A 22,885-nucleotide genomic window follows, 5' to 3' on the forward strand; every position below is an offset into this window, starting at 1 on the left:
CAAAAAAGTAGCAAATAAATGTATTGATGATGTAAGGTTTCGAGAATGTCGCTTCATAGCCGCCGTTCATCTGCGTGGTAACAAGATATTCGCTGCTGTTTCGTGACTCAATTTGACTTAATCTTCATACACAACAACTTGACAATCATACGTAATAAGCGCACGTTCTTTCACCTTTATAAACAGTAACCACCACAACTATCATCAACGGTGGCGATGCAACCACGTGGATAGCAGTTGGAGCTACTGTCGGATTTCTATTGCTTCTACTTCTCACTATCGTAGCTTGTTTAGTTTACAGAAGGTAAGACAAATCTGTTCCGAAACATTGTTGCAACGGGAAATTTTTCACGTGTTAATTAAATAAGTTCATAATAGCAAAATATTTTTTCATTGTTAACAAATGCGTGTTTGTATTTGACTGTTTCATTTTTGTACTCTGTTTGCAGGAAAAAGGCTAACAAAGCAAAGTCACAACCAGGTAAGTGTTTGTTTACATTTCAAGTAAAAACTTGAAAACGGGGGCTAAAACCGTTGGTTGATAAATTTAAAAAAACAACGGGCCAATTTTGTGGTACAAAACCAGTTTAACAGTTAGTATCAATATCGTCCATGCTATGAACAAAGATTTTAAGTCTATTTGGATTGCAGAGGGAGGCCAAGTAAACGAAGCCGGGCCTGAAGCTGACCGCCCTGATGAACTGATCGAAGAAGCTTATGTACAAACTAACGGAAGTTCACTAACGACATCAGCGGACAAGAAAACAACTGACGCAACGAATAACAACCAAGACCTACAACCTGTAATGGTGGACTCCATTATCTACACGCCCAGCCCTGAGAACGCGTACGACCACATACAAGACCGTAACACACCAACGACATCAGCGGACAAGAAAACAACTGACGCAACGAATAACAACCAAGACCTACAACCTGTAATGGTGGACTCCATTATCTACACGCCCAGCCCTGAGAACGCGTACGACCACATACAAGACCATAACACACCAACGACACCAATTAACAAGGGAACTACTAACGCAACAAATAACAACCAAGACACACAACCTGTAATGGTGGACTCTATTATCTATTCACCCAGTCCTGAAAACGCGTACGACCACATACAAAACGGTAACACACCAAACACGGTGGGATATGATACACCAGTTCATATAAAGCCACAAGTCAAAATGTCTCCTAAAGTAAGCAGTGTAGAGGCCGTAGAGGACAATGCTTATGACCAGTTGAACAACAAAGTCCCAACAATCGACTCAGAGTGCGACACAACTGATCACGTCAATCAAAAGATGACATCGCACTCCAGTGGTTACACTGACGTAGAAGCTCACTACGATCAAGCCACTACCGTTGAACACAGTAACACATATGACAGTTTGCATGCTACAACAACTCTTGAAAATGGAGAATACGATACAACTAGTCATAAGACACGGTTACAACTCAACAACAATGGAATCGGGCAAACCAACCAAAGTAATGAGGCGGAATACGACGTGCCAACAAATGTCGTGGATGAAAATGCGAATGTAAATAATTACGAGGTGGTCACCGGGCATTCTGATGGCTACTCGTCGCTTAATATAGAAAGACAGGACGGACAAGATACTGGATACAATCAACTGCAATGCCAATCAGTAGCGGCTGCTTACGATTTGACTGAATGATCATAACTTCTCACTTCTCATAGGTTTTTAAGCAACAAAAGAGGTTTTTTCTCCGCACACTGGGTAAAACCCAGGACGATCCAGGGACGAATCCTGATCAGGGTTTTGTATGTCCAGATGTTGGTCAGGCGCGCCAGACCATTTGGCCAAATTCCGTGAAACGATGTATATCATATAAAGTGACCAGTATATAATGGACTTCAGTGGTAACGATTGTTTATAGTCCAAACCCCTTCTGTTACTTCCACCAACACAATTGTTTAAGCATTGCCGTCGGCCCAGGGTCAAAACGGTCAATTGAATAAGTCGAAACATCTACACAACGTTTAAATCGCTGGTTGGTATTGCTGCGCCTATGATAACTACCAATCCTATGTTATTATATGGGCGCATTTTTACCACAATGTTTGGCCGTTGTTCGTTGCATATTAGTCAATAAATGTAATACTGCAACGTCTTACCCGAACAGGTTAAAGTGCACAAAACCCATTAATACATTTTCCAGAATCAAGTTACTGTACAAGCCGACTATATTCGTGTGATGGAATGTGAAGCACATATTGCGTTGTCACCACCGTCATATGTAACCGGCTGTACTCTGCCAGGTTCGTGCGATCGGTTACAATCGTACGACAAAACACACCCAGTACACTCGAGGCATCATTCAATAATTTCGAGGCATCATTCAATAATAATTCAACGTAAAGAAAACCGAACTCGTAAACTCGTGTTTTCCACGGTGTCCTTGCTGGTTTACCAAACTGTTGAACATGAAATTTCTGATGAAGTGACAATACAAATGCATAAAGACCTTGTTTCCTCAATGCTGCACAGTCAACAAAGCGTGACGTGACAATCCGGATGTCCAATCAGAGCGCTCCGTCATTTCCCGAACAATCAGTAGTAGTAGCGGTTAGGAGAAATGATTTATTGTAACTTGCCGCAATGAATCAATGCACACTGCACAACACAATGGTGAAATCGACACATATATCCGAATGGAAATTAACATATGGCTTCTTATACTTATTGCATTGATTCAAAATCTGAGTGAACTTGTCAACAGTTTTTGGTCTATCCAGAACCACATGGTTGAATAAGTGGTATTTTGTATGGTTTGTAATTGACTTATATATGATGTATAGGGGATTGGCATGTGTTTGTGTACGTTGAATTTTAAATGATGTATTTTAATTGTGAAGTTCATTTTTGCAAAATTATCTTTGTTGTATTAAAAAAACAAAAATGCTGAAACAAAAAATTGGCATATTGCACATAAAAGTGTAAATCAGAGCACCCTGCAGAGACAGAGAAGCAAGGGAAACAATAGTTTTCAATGATATAATCTATGTATGCTTCACAAATAATGTTTAGCAGAATATTCCTGCATAAAATACAGAGGTGCAATTAATAACATAAATATAAAAAATGAATTTAAAGAAGGTATATATATTTGTAAATGATGAAGATATGAAGATTTTCGAGAATCAAACTGCTGCTGCAAAAAACAATTAAGACATCAGTGCACTTAAGGGGTCATCAAAAGGATCATCCACATCGGGTTTGGATTTACTTTTTGCAGACTTTTTTGTTGCAGTTGTTGCACTCGATGAAAATATATCTGAACAATAAATATGATTAATACAAGTGGACACAGTTGCATTGACAAAGACCTGTTTAAAAATTTTACTTGTAAAACATTATGACAAGTTTAAGTAACATTAAACATTAAAGCAGTAAAATATGTGCTAACCTTCAATTAACTTGCTTGGTAACTGTCTTTAATCTTTCTGTTGGTCTGTTGGTCTTTTTGCTTTGTTATGTCTATTTTTCGGTCTTTGATGCTTCCACTGAAACTTCTTGATTTCTTGCAGTTAGTTTTAAATCCTATGTTTCAAATTACTAAAGTTGGGGCTAACACGCAGCTATTTCCGGCTTAATGGTCGTTTTACTACAACTTTGCTACTAGGTTTTTCTATCAACAAATCAACTCAACTTGACTATTCAATCTTCTGCAGCAATATGCAGCAACTTTTTCAAACTATTCCTACAAGCACCTTAGGTTTTATGTTATGTGATAAAGACTGACTCTTTCCATGAAGCAATAAAATTTCTTTTTAAAAAAAAGTTGATCAAACGAAACCATCACAAAGAACCCGCCAAATTGCTTCGGACATTACAAGGCACATAGTGGACAAGTCTGTACTTACTGTATGTTGCACTATCTTTTAAACTCGCTGGTATATAAAAAAACGTTGTACATGTGTTTGAGCTGTTTAGACGAGTTTGCTACTCAAATTTGTCCTGTAAACATTTTTCAATGTTTCTACTTTGATAATACAGCCAAGGAAAAGTTAACTAAGCTAAAAAAATCTGTTATTGGATTAGCAACATACAAAGGACACATGTAACAATGCCTGCTTTAAAACACAAAACTCCTTGTTTCAGAATTGAATCATTTCTTAAACATCACTTAGTTTAACAAACAAATAAAACATACTTTAACTTACAAAGCAAGTCCTAAAAGCAATTCAAGCAATACCTTCATCATCAAACAAGTCATCAACCTTTTTCTTCGACTTTTTCACTTTGGGTTTCGATGGAACAGAGTCACCAAAAATATCAGCGTCATCATCAAACAAATCCACAACTTTCTTATCGCTGGACTTTTTGCTTTTTTTGGAACTCAACTTAGGTGAGGAATCTCCAAACAAATCATCAAAATCAGCCTGAAATGAAAAAAACGATTTTTTTTCTTTAAGCAATGATAGTACACAAGTTATGCTTAGTTGACAAAATTTTTCCCTGCTTTAACTCACTGTAAGTTGGATGCTTCTTACTTCACTTCACATTATCCAATTTTAATCAGCAAATGTAAGCAAAACACAGCTTATCACATTTCTACTTGGCATAGGAAAGCAACAAAGCACCTTAGTGTTTCTGCTTATGCAACACAACAGCTCATATTAGGACTTTGAAAATGGCATTCACTGACACATGGTGGTAAAATTAGCTCCCCTGGGCGCTTGCAGCAGCAACAAAATTGAAAGGATCAAACTGATCATTTAAACTTACATCAGGCGGAGCTTGAGCCAATGGAGCTTTTTTCTTGGTTGGTTTCTTCTCCACCTCAAAGTCATCCGAAAACAAATCATCGGAAAATGATCCGTGTTTTGGTTTCTCTTTTTTCTTTGAAGATTCCGACTTAAACAAATCAGCAGAGGTGGGTTTAGCCTCAAGAACATCCGCAAATAAATCATCTTCAAGCTGAGGTGCTTTGGATGATTTCTTAGTCTTTGGTTTTGATGTAATTTCTAACAAATCATCTGCATCAATGTTATCGTGGCTTCCAAATATATCCTTGTCATCTTTTGGTTTCGGTTTCTTTTTGGTGGAGGGTGATGAAGAAAACAAGTCATCAGTATCATCTGCAAGTTAAAATATACAGTTGAACTTGGAACAAGTATCCATGAATGGGTTCCGTCCTGAACAGTGGTGGGATTCAGCCGGTTCGCACCGGTTCTATAGAATTGTCTCACAAAATTATATGAAAACAGCAAACCGGTTAGCATTACTGGTTACTGTCAATTCACTTTTTGTAACAGAACCGAAATGTCCTGATAAAATTACTCCTGTCAGTACATTAAATGCAATAAACTGCCCTTGTGCAAGATAATTACCAGATAGCAAAAAAAAAACTTCTAAAATTTTTTTTCAGTAAGTGATAAACTTAATCATATGCTCTTCCTACAAAAGCAAGTAGTGCAAAAACAGCAGCAAATGGCGAGATTTGAACTCACAACACTAACGTTTCCTGTCATTCACAGGAACACAAACTTATTGATACTAATTATTTCTCATGTGTAATTTCATAGATTGGTTTATTTCATACCCACCAAATATACTGGGAAGGCCTTTAGCAGAGGTCTTTGATGAAGGTTTCTTTGTAGTTGAAGAGGATTTGCTGCTGGTAGTGGTTATGTTTGTGGACAAAAGTGAGTCTAAAGAAACGTTTGTGGTTTGGTAAAAATACATTAATTTTTTAAGCTTAAAGCCTTGATTTATACAAAGAAAACGTTAAGATGTTAAAATAACCTAAAGTTCTGTAAAAATTCAATAAACATGAATAAGACTTACCAAGAAAATCATCATCATTGCTTTTTGCACCAGATTCCGTTTTATTTTGTTTGGTAGTTTTAGCATCACTGACAGGCATTGAACTTGCATTGCTAACAATGTCTGGTGTTGTTAACACATCATTGTCAAATGGAGATGAGCTCGGCAAATCTGGAAGCAAAATATGGTTGCAATTATGAAGAGAATTATTGCATTTTAAACAATTATTGCATTTAAGGGCTGGGTGAAACGCGAAACAGCATTTTCTGTTTTCATTGTCAGGCAAACAAACTAAAAAAATGTTAAAAATATTTGTTCTAAAAATATCACAGAAGTATGTAAGAAAATTGTATGCATATAAAATATAACATTAAAAAATACACTGCATAGTGGATTAATAGTAAAAAATAAGACAGAAAAGTTTCAGGTTTCGTCAAACCATAGTTAACTCGTGGACTAAATATTTAAAACTAAAACTACATGTTAACATAAAACACAAAGCATTATCTCTTGCAGGTCTACAACCTTGTGAAGCTTCCTCTGCGATCTTCCTTCGAGCTCTTCGGGTCGGAGGTCGGCGTCCAGCTTGACCCTTCGACCTTGTCTTGGTGGCACTTTCGAGTGGTGCATCAACGTCCACTGATGATTTGATGACTGGGGCAGCTCCAGGTAGTAATGCTGCTGGGTTGATGGAAAGGTTGGCCTGAAGAAGATGAACATGTTTCAAATGCTAAGATTCAGTGTTTGGAAAAAAGATTGGATGAACATGTTTTAAATGTGACATTTAGTGATTGGAAAAAAGATCACAACAGAAGTTTTAGCAGTGTTTGGAAAATGTAACTATTGTTTGCAAAAACTTCGATGCAAAATACTAAGTAAGATTTGGTTGTTGAATAAAAGTTTAGATCAAAAAACTAATTTCCAAGTTTCTGTGAGTTTATAGTAATAGTGACACACTTGTTATCACTTAGAAGCTAATGTAACGAACTGTACCTGTAGTTTTCCAATGCTTGATTTTGCATATGGGGTAAATTTTGAAACAGGGGTGTGTTTTTGTTCTTCACCAAACAATGAAGGTTTTGATTTTGCATCTTTTCCATCTTGATCTACATTTTTATCAACTGAAGAAGTCGGTTTGGGATCAAATACAGATTTTTTCGATGATTTTGGTTCAAATTTAACAGGTTTAGCGACAGTTTTTGTCATTTTAGGTTCAAACTTTGTTGGTTTTGGGGCAACATTAGGTTGAACTTTTTTCTCTGTGATGTCACCATCACTGTCACTGTCACCAAACAATGGATCTTTGTGAGGTTGAGTTGAGCCAGTGTTGTCTTCAGATTTACTTTCACTTTCAGAACCTTGTTTATTTGATCTTTGTGAAGCAGATCTAAACAATAGAAAAACAAAAAATTAACTGTGACATAAAGTTGGATGGGCCAAAACTGCAAATGTTCTGTTTGGTCAGGCACCAAGCATCTCATGCTAATGCTCAGCCCGGTACAGTCATGCATTGTGATGTCACCAATATTCCAAATTCAATGCTCGTTTGTAGCTTTCTCAGGTCCCTTACTTCACCAGCGATATTTCAAGCTGTACAGACCCCAGAAGTATGTGTTATTCCACTATCTGACCAATTTAACAGTCAGTTTTGTGCTTGGATTCCCTTCTGAACACTAGTTTCGTATGTTAGCAGGGAATGAATATGCAAATTTAATGCTTAAGTCAGTTTGTGCAACAGCATCAAAGTCAGCAATGCTCGGTACCTAGTACTTGGGCTCGGCTTGACCCATCCCTAAAATGAAGCACTAAAATCCCTCCTGTGTAGACTTATATGCAAGATTCAAATAATAAATTCCCCCAATTTGCATAATATACTTAAGAAAATTGCCGACCTTTGTTTTTGAATTGCTGCAAGTAAATTTGCTCCACCAGCCCCAAACATTGAAACTGCTCCTGCAAGTTTCTTCTTAGGAGCAATCTCTTCTTCTTCCTCACTAACATCCTCCTTATCATCAGGAGGAGGACCATCAACTGAGCATTGATATTAAATTTAAATCGAATTACGTGAAAATAAAACATATTTGTTCTGACAGTTTCAAATGTCATTAAATCAGGGCTTCTCAAACTGTGGGTCACGACCAAAATTGAGGTTGTGAAATATCATGCTTTATTATGTCACAATAAATGGTATACATGCATCAGTTAATTGTTTACATATAATTCATGTGTATAGCCTATATTGTCACAATACATGGTATACATGCATCAGTTAATTGTTTACACATCATTTATGTGTATAGGCTATACCCATTGCGGGGACACATAGAAATTTCTTTTGTAAAATGGGGTTGCAGAGCAAGACAATTTTGAGAAGCCCTGATTTAAACCCCTTTAATATTTTGATTGAGCAATGCTGCAAAACACCCACACACTTTGCACAAAAAAGGAAAAAAAAGTCTATTTGGGGTGGTTATACATAAAACTCCATACCTTCAAAAGATTGACATGGTAAAAGCTTGGTATGTACTTATTTACTAAATCATACAATAAAAAAAGATTCTACAATTTTACTGTACAATGAGTTTTTGTTTTTAAGACAAAACAATTTATTCCAAGAAATAAAGAACCCAAATGACATGAGGAACAAAAAGGCATTATGTTTCCTATATATATATATATATATATATAAGCATGTTAGCAGTATTTGATTGTTCTCTTACGAAAAACAAAATTTAATCACCTATTAATTCAGGTTCACTGTCTAACAATCCATCTGTTTTCTCTGCAGGTTTTTCCAGCGGTTCCTGTTTCTTTTGCACTTGTTGTTTCTTTGGAGGCTTTGTTGAAAAAAGATCTTCCTCTGCGTTGTCAGAACTGTCATCGTCAAATATACTAATTTCTGAGATGAAAGACATTTTACTTAGTTCAACTGTGGATGCTTAATTTTCCACAAGTGACAGAACTCTATGAACAGAAAATATTAACTCAGCGATTGTTATTTGTGAATGAGAACTTTGAATTTCATATGGAAAATACCGACCCAACTAGATTTGAAAAGTGACATGCTTTATTATTCAAACACTTTGGCAAATGTTCTACAATCATCAAGGACAAGGGGCAACATCAGTTACACCCATTTACAACTGTGATTTTTATTTCAAACTTAAGTGACGGCACGATGAGTCTAAACTAGGTGAGCATATCTATCAGAGACATGAACAGTTTTTAAGGTCTCCATTTTTTATCACTATTTTATCCAAAAAAACACTTTTAAGTTTACTATAATTTGTTGTTTATTAAAGTGATTGTCTCCAGAGAAGTTGTCTTAAAATATCCTACACATTACTTTTAGCATCAGTTTTCTTCGAAGCTGGTTTAGGTGATTCAGTCTTCTTTGAAATTTTTGGTGGCTCTGTCTTCTTTGATGCAGGTGGTTTCTTTTCTTCAGCCTAAACATACAAAAACAAAAAAGTTACTAACAATGTAATGAATTCAGAACTAAATCTACAAAATAGTCACAATAAATCTTATATGATAACTTTTATGTTGTAAACACAGTCATGGGTCAAATTAGATTCGAAATTGCGTTGTGCAACTCAAGACAACTACATCCATATGCACAACACAAAAATTTAGTTACCAAGTTTTTGCCATTACCTTGCTTGCTTTTGGCTTTGGTTTACTTGCAAACAAATCATCTTCTTCACTGTCACTGCCCCCGAATAACCCCCCACGACCTGTAGTAACCCTGGAAGGTGGTCCAAAGTCAAGAGATGATTCGCTGCTATCATCGCTAGGCAACGGAGGAGGTTTAGAGGAAAACAAACCATCGTCGTCACTCTGGAATTTAAATGAAAAGGAGTTGAATTGAGTAAAAGTAGATGATGTTTGTATTTTTTAATTTGCTGTTCGCACAAAATTCCAGCCGCTTTTTTCTAGAGTTTTAAAAAAATTACTGAAAAACAGAAAATTAGCACCACTATGTTTAAAATACACCTCTATAATACCAGAATTAATGAAAATGCTGATAATTACAATTTTACAAATAAAAGTACCGAATCAGAGAGGTCAAATTTTCCCACAGTTTTCGATGATTGCTTTTTAGCTGCGGATGAATTATCAAATAAACTTGATTTGTTTTTCCTTATGGAATCAGGTTGCTTTGGTTTTTCCTGGGGTTTCTTAAACAAGTCATCATCTTTACAAAACAAACTGTTAGTCGGTTTTGTAGATTGTTTTGAAATACTCGATTTGGATTTTTGTGAAGCAAGTGATCCACTTGAACCCAATTTCTCTCTCGAAGTTTTCAAAGACAACTTTTTGTCTGTTGCAGGTTTGGGTTTTGAGAATAATCCCTCATCTCCACTGCTGCTGTCTGACTCGCCGAATAAACTTCCTGATTTTGAGTCGGGCTGTTTGTTACTAGTAACCCTAGCAACAGGAGTTTTCTTGCTCGAAGTAAATAAACCGTCGTCACTATCACTGGCTGAAAACAATGACTTGGCAGAATGCGATGATTTTGCAACAGAATTTTGACTTTGTCTGCTTGATTGTTTGGCGTGAGACGTCTGGAAAAAATTATTAGGTCCAATTTGATGAATAATTGCAACATGATTTTTTTAATTGCAGGATTTACTATGGTACATTTTCAAAGTTACTTAGATTATGCTTTGGAGACTGTTTGTCGAATTATTAGTTTCAAATTTACATCATCTGGCGACTCCAAAGGAATTAGACATGAATAATTGGTTGAGAATTAATACAATCCAAATTGTTGTAACACCAATGAATCTCCAACTCGAAATACTTACGTCACTACTCAAACTGGACAAAGATTCTTTTCTTTTGTTTGTTGATTTGTTCAGCGCATCTTGCAGCAAGTTATTTCCACCAGCTCCGAACATAGAAACCCCACCTACTGGCCGTTTTGAATTGGGTTCTTCAACTGTTATAAAAAGAAGATAACTTGTAACCTTAGCATTACAACACTTTTCAGCACAATCATCATTTATCACAAACTTTTGTGTTGTTTGTAGAACAGATCATGTGTCCAACCCACAAACCAAGAAATTAAAATCACAAATTAAATTCAATACCAAGTTTTAGATATCCTAAAATGTGCTTTAAAAAGTTTAGTTCCAACTTAATAAGTTGCAAAAATATTAGGATTGAACCGAGTCGAGCCAGAACCCAAGTACTTGGTACCGAGCATCACTGTTTTTGATGTTGGTGCTCGGAGCAGTTATACAACATGACCCAAGCATTAAACATGCATATTCATGCCCTGCTTACATATGAAAGTAGTGTTCGAAAGGGTGTCTAAGAACAAAATCAGCTTTTTTACAAATGCGTCACAATTAGATGGTGGAAAAACGTATACTTCTGGTACCTGTACAACTTAATACGCGCAGGTGATGTGAAGGGGCTTTTGAAAGCTACAAAACTAGCATAGAATTGGGAATGTACAATGCACCAAGCATTAATGTAAGATGCTCGGTGTTCAACCCACCAGAACATTGGCAGTTTTGGCCCATCCCCACAAAATAGTTTGGTAAACAGTGCAGCCGTGCAAAGTCACAAAGTTGTTACTTTATGTGTTCTTGTTACTTTTCTCACCTTTTGGTTCCGGTTTTGCATCAAACAAATCTTCATCATCTTCTTCACTTTCATCAAACAATCCTCCACTCCTCGATGCTTTCTCTGGTTCTGGTTTTGATGCTTGTTTGGCTTTTGATGAAGATTTCGACTTTGTTGGAGGAGTGGCTGCTTTAGTTTCTGCCAAAAACAGTTTTTTTTATTTATAACCTGCATGTCAGATGGCAACCATGTCCCATGTTCAGGCAACCATGTTGTAGATTATGTACAAAAAGGCTTGTGAAACATTTCTTTCTTGCTGGAAGATTACTTGGCCAACTTTTTTTATTAAAGTTTGTTCACAAAAAGTTCAATAAACTGGATACTTTGTGATGATTCACAACATGTAATACCAATCCTTAGCATTTACAACACATATCCAACATTTTAAATTATCATTTAACAACTTGTCAACGTGCTTGTAGGCAAACCAAACTGCAAGGTGTATCCTGATAATATACACCCATGATGGCAACTTTGAGAGCGTTCTAATACATTTCAAGTGTGCACATATTTCCCACCTTTCTTTTGCGGTTGTGCATCTTCGAACAAATCCTCATCACTCCCACTTTCATCAAATAATCCACCTCCTGTTGGTTTTGACTTTGCTGTTGTTTGAGGAGGAACTTCTTCTTCTTTTTCTTCAACATCTTCACTTGCTTCCGAATGACTGGAATGTTCCTCTTCACCCTAAATGGAATGAATTAAATTTTGCAAACAACAAATGAATATAATTGAAGTTTCAGTTTAAAACTGATCAGAAAGGACAAAATAAGTTGATTGTTGCATACAAAGTTTTAACCTTTCAAAATTTAAAAACAAAACAAATTCTGAATAAAAAGTCAATGGAAATAAAATGGAAAATATTTTTCTGATGTTAAACTGCATTTCAATATCAGTGCAAAAAATGTTTTTGACATATGTATACACAGTTTAGCAGCATAACACCAGATCTTTGCCATAGCTTGGTTACTTAAATGCAGGGTAGAACAAGTGTATCACGTAATTTGATAGTAAAAATGTCTAAAAAAACTTTTAACTATGTCTATAGTTAGTTAGTTACAAGCCAACTCACATTGAAGAAACCCTTCCTGATAGCTCCACCAAACAAGGAGATTCCACCAGTTGGAGGTTTCTTGGTGTTTTTCTTCTTCTTGCTTTGTGGAGGAGTTTTTTCAACTTTCTGTGCAACTTCCTCTTCTTCTTCAGACGAGGATTCGTCATCAAACGATCCTTCCACTCCTTCGAACAAACCTGTACAAAACATTCGATGTCGGCATGAAAAAAAATTATAAAATGTAAACATACATGAAAAAAATAATTACAATTGCCAGAAGAGCTCTATAAACTTGATTAGTGAAGCTGTACAAGAATTGTCAATTAAGTAGCACAGCACATAGTGGTATAAATATATGAATACTTTCTTTTAAGAAAATCAATGTTATAAATAATGACCGACCGGCCTTATACTTTTGAAGTCTTTGGTCTGTGCACATAAACACAGTACACCTCGGATAATACAGACCCTGTTGAACCAAATAATTATCCACATTAGGCGAAGATCTGGATTAATCAATGTTGATTAGTAAAATCCTTACCAGATCACAAATAATTTGTACCTCGAGTTTTGTCAGAATTAGGTGAAGATCCAGATCAAGCGAATCCAGTTTAACCGAGGATTACTGTACATAATAATTGTATCTAGCTGGTTAAGAAACAAACCACATACCTCCATCCTTCAGGGGACCAAACAAACTCTTTCCACGGCTACTAAACATTCCACCGGATGACGCAAACAAGTCATCTTCGTCGTCCTCGTCACCGAACATATCTGAAATTTATGTCAGGTTAAAATCTTTTATAAAAAAAGTACGCAAGTTCCATTATGTATTGCTGGTCTCTGTACTACTGTATCTATTAGTTTTAATGTTTGTATTTCAAATACTGTGGACATTCAGTGAATTCCAGCAAATGACAAAAGTTTTACCAGGTTCCGGTTTGGCTTTTTTCTTCTTTTGTGCTTTCACCTTCTTCTTGGAAACCTCACTTTCAGCACGACTCTTTGGCTTAGGCTGAAGTAATTCAATTGTTTACATTTGTGGCAAATTTGCTTAATCGAAACAAGCAACTTCAAATGGTACAAAACAAATTGCAATAAACAATGCTTGACACAGTGTACACAGATACACTGGACCAGAGCTGGGAATACCTTTTTGCTTATGAAGGCCACCTAATAATTCAATCTTTCTAACAGAGGCATTGACTATGATTTTCATCAGGCCAATAGGTGTGGGCTTTAAATCATGAAAAAATAGGTCAACTTTTAACAAGGTTAAAGGCCATAGGTTACCAGCCCTGCAGTAAAATTAATAAAACACTAAATAATTGTCGTACTCACCACCTCATCTGGTTCTGAACTGCTTTCTTTATTCGCAAACATATCATCATTATCTGACGACGTGTAGTCGCTGCTCGAATCAACACTTTTCTTCCGATTAATTGGAACATCTTCGACACTTTCATCATCCCCATCATCATCTGCAACAAGCACAATATTGTAAGATGCAAAAACTAGTACAGTGGCTTTCCTTTGGCAACACTATCCTATTTTGCCATACTTACTACTGATCACAGTACGCCAGGCCCATTGAAGGCGCCTTCAATGGGCCTGGCGTACTGTGATTTATGTATGAGTGTGCCGTGATCGCTGGTCTGCATAGACGCTTCAGGGCTGATCCCAGTTATGAATTTATGTTCATCTTTACTTACTACTGATGTACATTTGTTGTCTAAAATTGGGTTTCGGTCTTTACCCAGTTTTTAACAACATAACTGTTTCTACATCAGAAACAAATGGTTCCTCACAATCGTATATGCCAGTAAAGCACATGTAAAAAATTATCATGTTGCAAACTGGTTTATTAAATTGATTATCGCTACTTGTTTATTTTACACATGGTTGCCATTTCCAACATGAATGCTTTCAGGCAAGAACAATCTGCAGTTACTGACTTTAAAGGCACTTTTTGTTATGTGCACAATGAAAGGTTTTTAAATTTAGCCAGAGGTCACTAAGCATTGCAAACACAGATCAGATTACCTGATAAATCATCATCATCACTTTCTGATGAAGAGAGGTCAGAAACAGTTGGAGGTTTTTCAACCTCATCCTCTGATTCACTCAAAGATCCCACGCTTTCACCTTCATCTGAGAAATAACACATCATGTCAACCAATGTGAAACACCAAATAAAAGAACATTAAAAAATGCCAGTTAAATGTGTGTTTATATAAGATATTGCTGCCAGGCATAATATCAAGTTTATAGAGCTCTTCTGGCAAAATGTATTTTTATTCCGACATTTCGACGTTCTATACAGGTCGCCTTCAGTCACGGACGGTAAATAACACTGAATGCGCGCAAGGACGTCAAAACAGCGGAATAAAAATACTTGCCAGAAGAGCTCTATAAACTTGTTACATGTGTGTTTTCTTAACATTTTAGCTAAAAATCCCAGATTTACCAATTTTCAAAAAGTTGTTTTTTATAAAGGTTCTAACTTATTACAAAAAAATCCCGTTACAAAATGCCATGACAGCCACAACAAAAAAGGCAACAGCCTGTTGCTAGCGTGCGAAACAACCAGTCATTTAACTTGATCAGTTTATGTTCCATTGTAAGTATTACCTGAACTGGGCAAGTCACCAACTCCAACATCGTCTTCTTGATGGAAAGATCGACTTCCGATCAAATATGGGAGAGGTCGATTCACATATGGGTCCTACACAAAAATGTAGAGTGATAAAAAACAAACAGGAATAGTTTAGTGCTTGTAGATGATATATAAGCTATTGCTGCCAGGCATAATATCAAGTTTATAGAGCTTCTGGCAAATGTATTTTATTCGATTGACGCTTCTACGTCCTATACAGGTCGTCTTCATCAGGGTAAATAACACCGAATGTGCGTAGTGCAGTGCACGATAAACAAAGGAGAAAATAATTAAATAAAAGAATGTCACAATGTTTGTAAATGATGCTTGTTGTTTTACACACAAGTCTACTCAGTGATTTAAACAATCTCAGCAAATTAAGTAGGTGATCAACTAAAAGAGTCTAAAAAGTTTAACAGTTCTGAGTTTTGCAAAAGTAACCTAGACACCTTTGCATGTTGCAAGATAAAATATTACCTTACCTTAATTAACTACTACAGTAATATTGTCACTTAGTTAGTTATAAGGCACAATATAAAGTTTACCGTTGGTTCAAGTAACACTTCATCCGGATTCAGTTGACTGTCTTCTTCATCATCCGAATCGATGTCAGAATCTCCAGCTTTTATATCAAGAACATCATAAGAGTCTTCCAATACCGTTAATCCAAACTTCACAGCTTCTTTCAACTGCAAACAAACAACTTTATCACAAAACAATATCAGCTGCAATTTATAATTGCAAAAACAGGACTATAGACATCTTAATATTAATATGTAAGTAGGTTAACAGATATTAAAGTTTTTACATTTTTTTTACATTTTGACTGAAGGTGTTGGCTGTTGTAGACAGCCATGGTTGGATTACATCCATGGCAACAACATAAGAGTTAACTGCAGAAAACTGTTTCAACACCAGTGCAGCTACTGACAAGTTATTGGCCTTAAAGGATATTATTGCCAAGTTACTGCAACCCCTAATGTTGAGGCTTACAGGCTGAATAATGATGCCTAATATTACCACAACTTGTTAAAACTAAAGACTTAGGAGTAGCAAAATACAAAAGAAACAATAGGCAATATATGTGAAGCAGTGAAGCTATATATGTAAAAGTGTACAGGTTAGTGTAAAAGTACCATATTTTTTCTGTTTACAAAAAACTGACAAGCAAGCAGAGCATTAAAAGTCATATATACCTTTGGTATAAGTTCAGCTTCTCTTTCTTCTTTAGTTTTTGGTTTTGTTTCCTTCTCCTTTTCAGCATTTTTGTTTGCCACAGAGTCATCTTCGTCATAAACTCGCTGCAACAATCACAAAATTACCAACCAAATAATTGTTGTTTAGTTATAAAAAACTTGATACTCAAAGTATCAACCTTCTTTCTTTAAAAAGGGTAAAGCACTAGATGTTATATATATATATGATATACCAACATGCGGTATGCTATTACCCTCATAAAGACCAGTACAAAGTGAAAACAAATCTCATTAAATTACAGTAACAGTAATTATATGCCCGGTAACAAATATTTATTTACACAGCTTTTCTACTTACATTTTCTATAAACTGGCTGTCGCTGAGAGTAAGAAAGTGGTCGGTGACACTTTGAATTGTTGCATCAGTGAGGTGGGTTTCATAAGTGAGCTCTGATAGTTGACGAGATGTTTCCTGAGCTTTGGTCGTCAGACGAACGGCAAACTCCTGTAAATGCTGCAGAAGCTGAAAAACACAGAAAAGATTAAAAATACTATTCAAATATTGTGTTATACACAGTAGTAGAACTATTTGAAATTTTAGAATTTTTCACAAAAGCAACACATAAACTGTTTAACTATTACGCAGTAAAACATATTTAAAGTGGAAATTTAATAACTTAGAAATTAACACCAGGTACAAACAGATTGTGTTTTTAACTTGACATACATTACATATACCCAAATCTACATTTAATTTAAATAGATGTTTATACAAAACATAAAACAAACTCTACCCCAACATCAGCAGCTAGTGACCAGTGATCGGCATGTTTCCGAATTTCACTAAAACTCCATGAGTGTTCCCAGTCGTTTGAACTTATTCCATTCTACAAGCAAACAAAAAAGTCCATCTCCAAAACTAAAACATTGTTGTTAATTTTTACATCAGTAACACAAAATTTTCACTGATTGTTGTTCAATAACTATTTTACACAAGAATTGCCCATACTTGGTTGGTAACCCTATATTTACTAAATCTTATATGCAAAGTATCCAGGGTATGAAAATGCAATAACATGTTAGAATTAAAGAAATATTTTAAAAACATAACGATAATTTAAAAAACTAAAAATTTTACAAACATTACATTGCCTACCACTTGCTCTGAACTGGGTCCATTCGGCAAAGATTCGTTTGTTTCCATTTGTTTAAACTAACAATCGCCTTGAACTGGTGTTCGAAAGTTTTATTTTACTCGCATTAAAAGTTTTTCACGAGACTCCAAAATCGGGGAATTTTTATTTGCAGAAAAATCCATTACCTCACGATAACGGATGAGCGCAAAAAATCGTGCAACCAAAAGTCGAAAAATAAAGTTGGAAGTTGTTGTAGTGCTGCTAAATGTACCGTTTTTAATTCAGGAAACAAATTACGCAATTAATCATCATTGTAACAAAACACCAAGGTTGTTTATGAGGTAGTAACAGAGTTTATTGTACATATCAGCGGAAAAACAAACAACACGCAAAATGGCAACTTTTTGGAGCTGCAATGTTTTTTCATTTCTAGTTTCTGGCGCTGCATGAGTTTGAACACAACATTCGCACAGCAGATGAGGTATATGAGGTTATTTGGCCAACTTGCGCTTGAAAAACCTGAAAACAAAAGCAAATAAAGTTTTTGATAACAAATCTTCACACAAACTGTAAAATAACAAAAAGACCATTTTGTTCAGTGCTTTTTCATATCATAGCAGGCGAATCGTGGGATAAGCAAAGTTGTGGTGGGTTTTAGTATTTTTCTTACCATATGATCTCCATGTGTGATGACCTTCAATTGACGCTGCATGGGTTGGAAATCTTGGCGACGGGTAGAAACCCCCAACCCCATCACCTGCGCGAGAAATGATAGATAGGTTGCCCTCAGTTGATTTCACAAAAGTCGCCGTTCCTTTGTATAATTTAGGGGACAATAATTGAACAGTCAACCTTGATTTGTTCAATCTTTCAACAATTTAAAGGAGTGTTTTTTTGCCTTTTTGCGTTTTAGGCCATTACTGTGTTTAACACTATTAGTAACGGCGTAGCTGCAGCGCGTTTACCATCTATCCACCAATTGTACCCTCAACTTTGTCGCGTCTGTACGTTGCGCAGCTATTTCCGGCTTTGTGAATATTTATTATGCTGTGAAATAAACACAACTCTACTTATTATAACGGATGAGAGTTACAGTTGTCGGGCATTTGATTTGTTTTCGGTTTTATGTTTGTTTCTTGTTGTTTTTAGTTCTGTTTTTACTGATGTTGACACGGGCCAATGTAAACTCAATTCAGCTCTCAAGCGAGTTTACTGTACCTTGACGCCGGCGTCTTTGAGCCACTTCGAATAAATAACCGACTCTAGGATGTCATCACATGTCCCAGTAATCACTATAAGGAAGATATGACGCCTGTTTCTGATTCGTTTCAAGTTGTCTCTCGCTCTTCTGAGAACAAACTGAAGAGCTGGAGCACATCGGACGCCTCGAGATTCTAAAATGAGAAAGGCAATTGTTGTGGAGATTTTGACGGCACAACTATTTTCAGGATCGGAAGAATGAACCAAGATGGATCGAAATCTCCTAGTAACGAAATTATTTGGTATCTTTAGTTCCTTATTCAAATTGAATCCGAAGAAGGTTTTTTTACCCTTTCGAAACGAAAAACTTGTGAGAAACGTCGGTACGAAAAAATCAATGACAGAAGATTCATTTAAACAATATTGGCAGTTTTCAGAACATATTTTAAACCAGCACGAGGCACCTAAATCATCTGCTTACTTTTTGTGATAGGTTGAATCTCACTCAGTCTTCCGAACAAGTCTCTGTGACTTTTAAACTGGCCAACGGAAATCGCTGTAGCGACTTCAGGTTTGTCGTTGAAGCGAAAAAATCCAAATCTCGTGTCAGAAAATGTGAACTTTCTAAAATTAAAAAAAGCATATCATCTTTGCTTCAGTCAGAACTTTCAAATACTTTACCAACCTGATTATTCCACGAACAAATCCTTTCCCGCTGTTCCAGTTACCACGGTCGTTCATGTGTGACGAGTCTAAGCCAATCACAAGCTCCATATTGCCAAAGGGCGGGCAGAACTCTGTACAATCATGAACAAAAATTATGTTGTGAATTTTTTCATAAACTCGTTATACGTAATTAAATTATAACTAAAGGAAAGGGAATAATCAAATATTGACAAACAGCAAAGATGCCGTCAAAGGAAATAGTCTACCACCTCAGTTTTCGCTTCCACCTCAGTTTTCGCTTTACTTACTTGTGCAACAGGGCGGGCTGGTTGTCCATCTTGCCACGTGGACGTTCACTTTCTGACAACTGATGTAAGAATTTCCTTTGATCTGATAAGGAAAGGGACATCGCAATCTGCAAGCCGAACCAGCCTGATTTCCTTGCGTGCAGTACCTGAATAAAGATGTGATTTTAAATCTTTAGCTGTAAAATTACTCTTTGTAATGTTAGTCTGTAATGTTAATAAACTTCCAAAGATAAAAACTCTAAATAAGCAACGGTTTCAGAAATATTTTGCAGAACTTTCGAAGATTGTAGAGGTTAATGTTTTTAAACGTAGCAAAAAGAAATGTAAAATTTTTCACCTTGACCACTTTATGTTTGGAATTCCAAGGTTAAAAGTTGGGCATGTGGGTTCCTTGTACGATGCTGATGTAGTCGTAGCTGGTGTTGTAAACTCTAATCACACGACATAAAGTTTGCTATAACTTCAAGTAACGACCTACTTAGTCTTTTCTTAGCACAACCTCATATTAAAATCTTATAGATTAGGTAAGTTGTTGGAAAAGCTTAAGGGCTTTTGGATTTTGGGATAAATATATGATTCGTTTTAACAACATACATTATCCTGTTCCAATTTAAATGTTTTAGGTCAATTAGTCTTTATTCGTCAAGCAATGAACTTGCGCTTCTATTTTAAGTTTAAATGGCCTGTCTTGAAAGTTTCGGATTTAAAACGAAGCATTCGGCTCAAAAGGTGACCTGAAGAAGGTCACGTGGCAGCTGGTATAGCGATAGAGGTCACGCAAGGTCAAACTGTCTCGGCAAATCAAAGCGTTTACTGTTGAAGTCGGTAAATGCACTTGAACCTGAGGTCAACCTTGAATTATGTCGAAGTGTTCTTTCTCAAAACCGTTTCTAAGTAACTTGGATCAAATGAAATTTTGTTGACTAGATATGTCTCACAAAGCCTTGACACATGGCAAGTGCTTGGTGACCGGCTGCATGAAACGGTATAACGCCTTCAATGGGCCTGGCGTGATGATAAGGTTCTAGCTAAGAGGAAAATGCTTCAGTATGACGTCACCTTCCGGACATGACGTCAGTTCGTCGTTGCTGCACCCGTCGTTATAGCAACAGCAGCGACACACTTCCCCAGGTTTTCCCGCCTCGCAGTCAAGTGATGTGGGTTTGTGGGTGAAGATCTTGGGCACATCGTTGAAGCAAGCGTTCACTTGTTTGCATCGCTTGTTGATTCGCTTCCGAGAGTTGGGAAGATAGCGAATCTCAGTTTGGCAAGCTAACTGGATAAAAAGAAAAAAGACCGCAACATTTGCCGATGAATTAGGTAAACAATATGTTCTTCTGTTGTTAATGCCTGGTTGTGAAAACAAACAAGTTTGGTGAGGCATGGCAATTACTCCCAACAAACAAGAGTGCCATTGGATGGCTACTCTAGCCAATATATATATCTCTTGTCACCAGCTGCACTGATAATTTAAGACTTTATAGGTCTAAACAGTGTGCATTGTCTGCAGCTTATAGATTCGTAACGATAATATGGCCACATTAAGGTTCGAATAAGAAAAAAAACCACAACATTTGTTGGCGAATTAAAAATACCTATTTATAAGTTTGTAAAATAGGAAAACAATGCAGTATGTAACGACAATTTGCATTTGAGGCTTCGTAATTGAGGTGCATTCCTAAATACCGATGGTATAGCTGAGCGCGCGGCGTTCACAGCGAATAGTCCGCAGGCAGATTGGCAACTATTTCAAAATTGACCCGTCGTTAAAATTGTGGGCGTTGCTACGTAACGATTATGATGTCAGTTTTGAGAAAATTGTCGAAGTTAAGGTGGTTTAAGCGTTTAGCGTTCATATTGTAAGTTATTTATTTTACAGCCACAAAAAGGAAGTTTGCATGTATTTTTATTTTTAAAATGTGAATAAAAATAGAAATTACAGAATAATTTTGTCCAAGATTGTCTCGATCATTAAGCTAATCAAAAATGCGAAAATTCTGCTATTTACAGAATTGTCCTAACTCTTCAAAATATAACATAGACGAAAGTTTGTCCTTGGTACTTATTTCCCGAAAATTTGACACCAAATACTTCAAACCCACCTGATTTTCGTGACACAAAACTTGCCTTCCTTTCTTTAAACATTCATTATGTGTAGCTGCGTCCTCGCACACCAGGCAAACCAAACCTGGAAAGATAAATTGATTGAAGTAGATTTCAAGTTTATAGGTTCATAAAATAGAAACATGCAATTACGGTGCTAACAAGTCCAAACGTTACTGATGTGATATAGACTCGTTGATTGCTTGTAGTCGGTGACATTTTCCCAGAAAAGTGGGAAGAGTTTTCGAACCATAATTAGGTTTTGTCTTGCTGTTTTGAAATTTTGCACAGGTTTATGTGCATTATTGTACTTAACTAAAATTCAATCTGTTGATTTTCCTTGAAATCTCATACACACGTGAAACGAAACGAATGAAATACATTGAAGAAAGCTTCTTTCTTAACGCTTTTTTGCATGCATCTTAACTGAACCATAAAAATAAACTTGCCTTCAACTAACGAGTATGATGTCACAATGGTAACAATTCCCAGCAATACAAGTTGCATTGTGATGAAACAGGTAACTCACGAGCAGTCGTCAAAACTCAAACGAACTTAAAGTGATTCGCTCAGGTCGACGTAATTGAAGGGAATTTTTTTCTGCTGCGCGCGTATTCTGAGACGCTTCACATTGACGCGATACGAGGAATTCAAGTTTTTTTTATGAGCTTCGCAAATAATAGTGATTATGTTCGCGTGTCAAGTAATTAGGCAACTTACCACGCGAACCGATGTCAACACTTAACACTGAGAATTTGACGAAACACCGTTCGGCAGGGGCGGGCAACTTCTTCAGTCGGCGGGCCTGATATGGGAAAATGAAATGCTTGGCGGGCCGGATTCCTGAATCGATACATTAATCGCGTATTTATCCGGTGATAAAACGGATTTTTGACCACCTAATCTAAATACAATCAAGAACGCCGCAATTACAATACAGTCCAAACAATCTAACTGATATAACATAAAAGTATTCACCACAGCAATTTTAATGCATACACCACAGACTTAGATACTGCTGAAACACTAACTAGGCTACACGTGTGGAAACAAAGGAAACCGTGAAAGCAGGCCACACACATGGTTGGCAGTTATGTCGTCACAATGGATGTATGGTGCAAT

General features: G+C 36.5%; 1 protein-coding gene across 2 annotated transcripts; it reads right to left on the bottom strand.

Moving 5' to 3' along the window:
• Positions 1 to 2,598: 2,598 nt before the first annotated feature.
• On the bottom strand, positions 2,599 to 17,632 carry LOC145232882 (uncharacterized). Of its 2 annotated transcripts, none has more exons than XM_080097560.1 (26): positions 17,507 to 17,632; positions 17,145 to 17,237; positions 16,709 to 16,873; positions 16,351 to 16,455; positions 15,700 to 15,843; positions 15,130 to 15,223; positions 14,542 to 14,649; positions 13,840 to 13,979; positions 13,429 to 13,513; positions 13,171 to 13,272; positions 12,517 to 12,695; positions 11,963 to 12,131; positions 11,424 to 11,582; positions 10,619 to 10,752; positions 9,863 to 10,375; positions 9,465 to 9,647; positions 9,154 to 9,256; positions 8,548 to 8,706; positions 7,700 to 7,838; positions 6,801 to 7,194; positions 6,333 to 6,510; positions 5,829 to 5,978; positions 5,588 to 5,692; positions 4,767 to 5,119; positions 4,234 to 4,420; positions 2,599 to 3,312 (listed from the first exon to the last, which is right to left on the bottom strand). In XM_080097560.1, exons 1-26 carry the CDS (start codon positions 17,552 to 17,554, stop codon positions 3,203 to 3,205), a joined length of 4,299 nt encoding a protein of 1,432 aa, XP_079953686.1. In that variant the 5' UTR covers positions 17,555 to 17,632; the 3' UTR covers positions 2,599 to 3,202. The 2 variants fall into 2 exon arrangements, with proteins under 2 accessions (XP_079953686.1, XP_079953685.1); XM_080097559.1 differs by having other exon boundaries at positions 17,498 to 17,632.
• Between the last annotated feature and the right edge of the window lie 5,253 nt (positions 17,633 to 22,885).

This window comes from Phallusia mammillata, chromosome 6 (genome assembly GCF_965637545.1).
Source record: "Phallusia mammillata chromosome 6, kaPhaMamm4.hap1.1, whole genome shotgun sequence".
In the NCBI taxonomy this organism is placed as follows: Eukaryota; Metazoa; Chordata; class Ascidiacea; order Phlebobranchia; family Ascidiidae; genus Phallusia; species Phallusia mammillata.

What these genes read in the sequence shown, in the direction of transcription:
- LOC145232882 (XM_080097559.1), bottom strand. Translation starts at nt 17,554, where the DNA reads ATGGAAACAAACGAATCTTTGCCGAATGGACCCAGTTCAGAGCAAGTG. An exon ending in TGGTCCCCTGAAGGATGGAG is followed by an intron (nt 12,696 to 13,170) that starts GTATGTGGTTTG and finishes TGTTTTGTACAG; the next exon opens with GTTTGTTCGAAGGAGTGGAA. An exon ending in TGACTTGTTTGATGATGAAG is followed by an intron (nt 3,313 to 4,233) that starts GTATTGCTTGAA and finishes TTTATTGTTCAG; the next exon opens with ATATATTTTCATCGAGTGCA.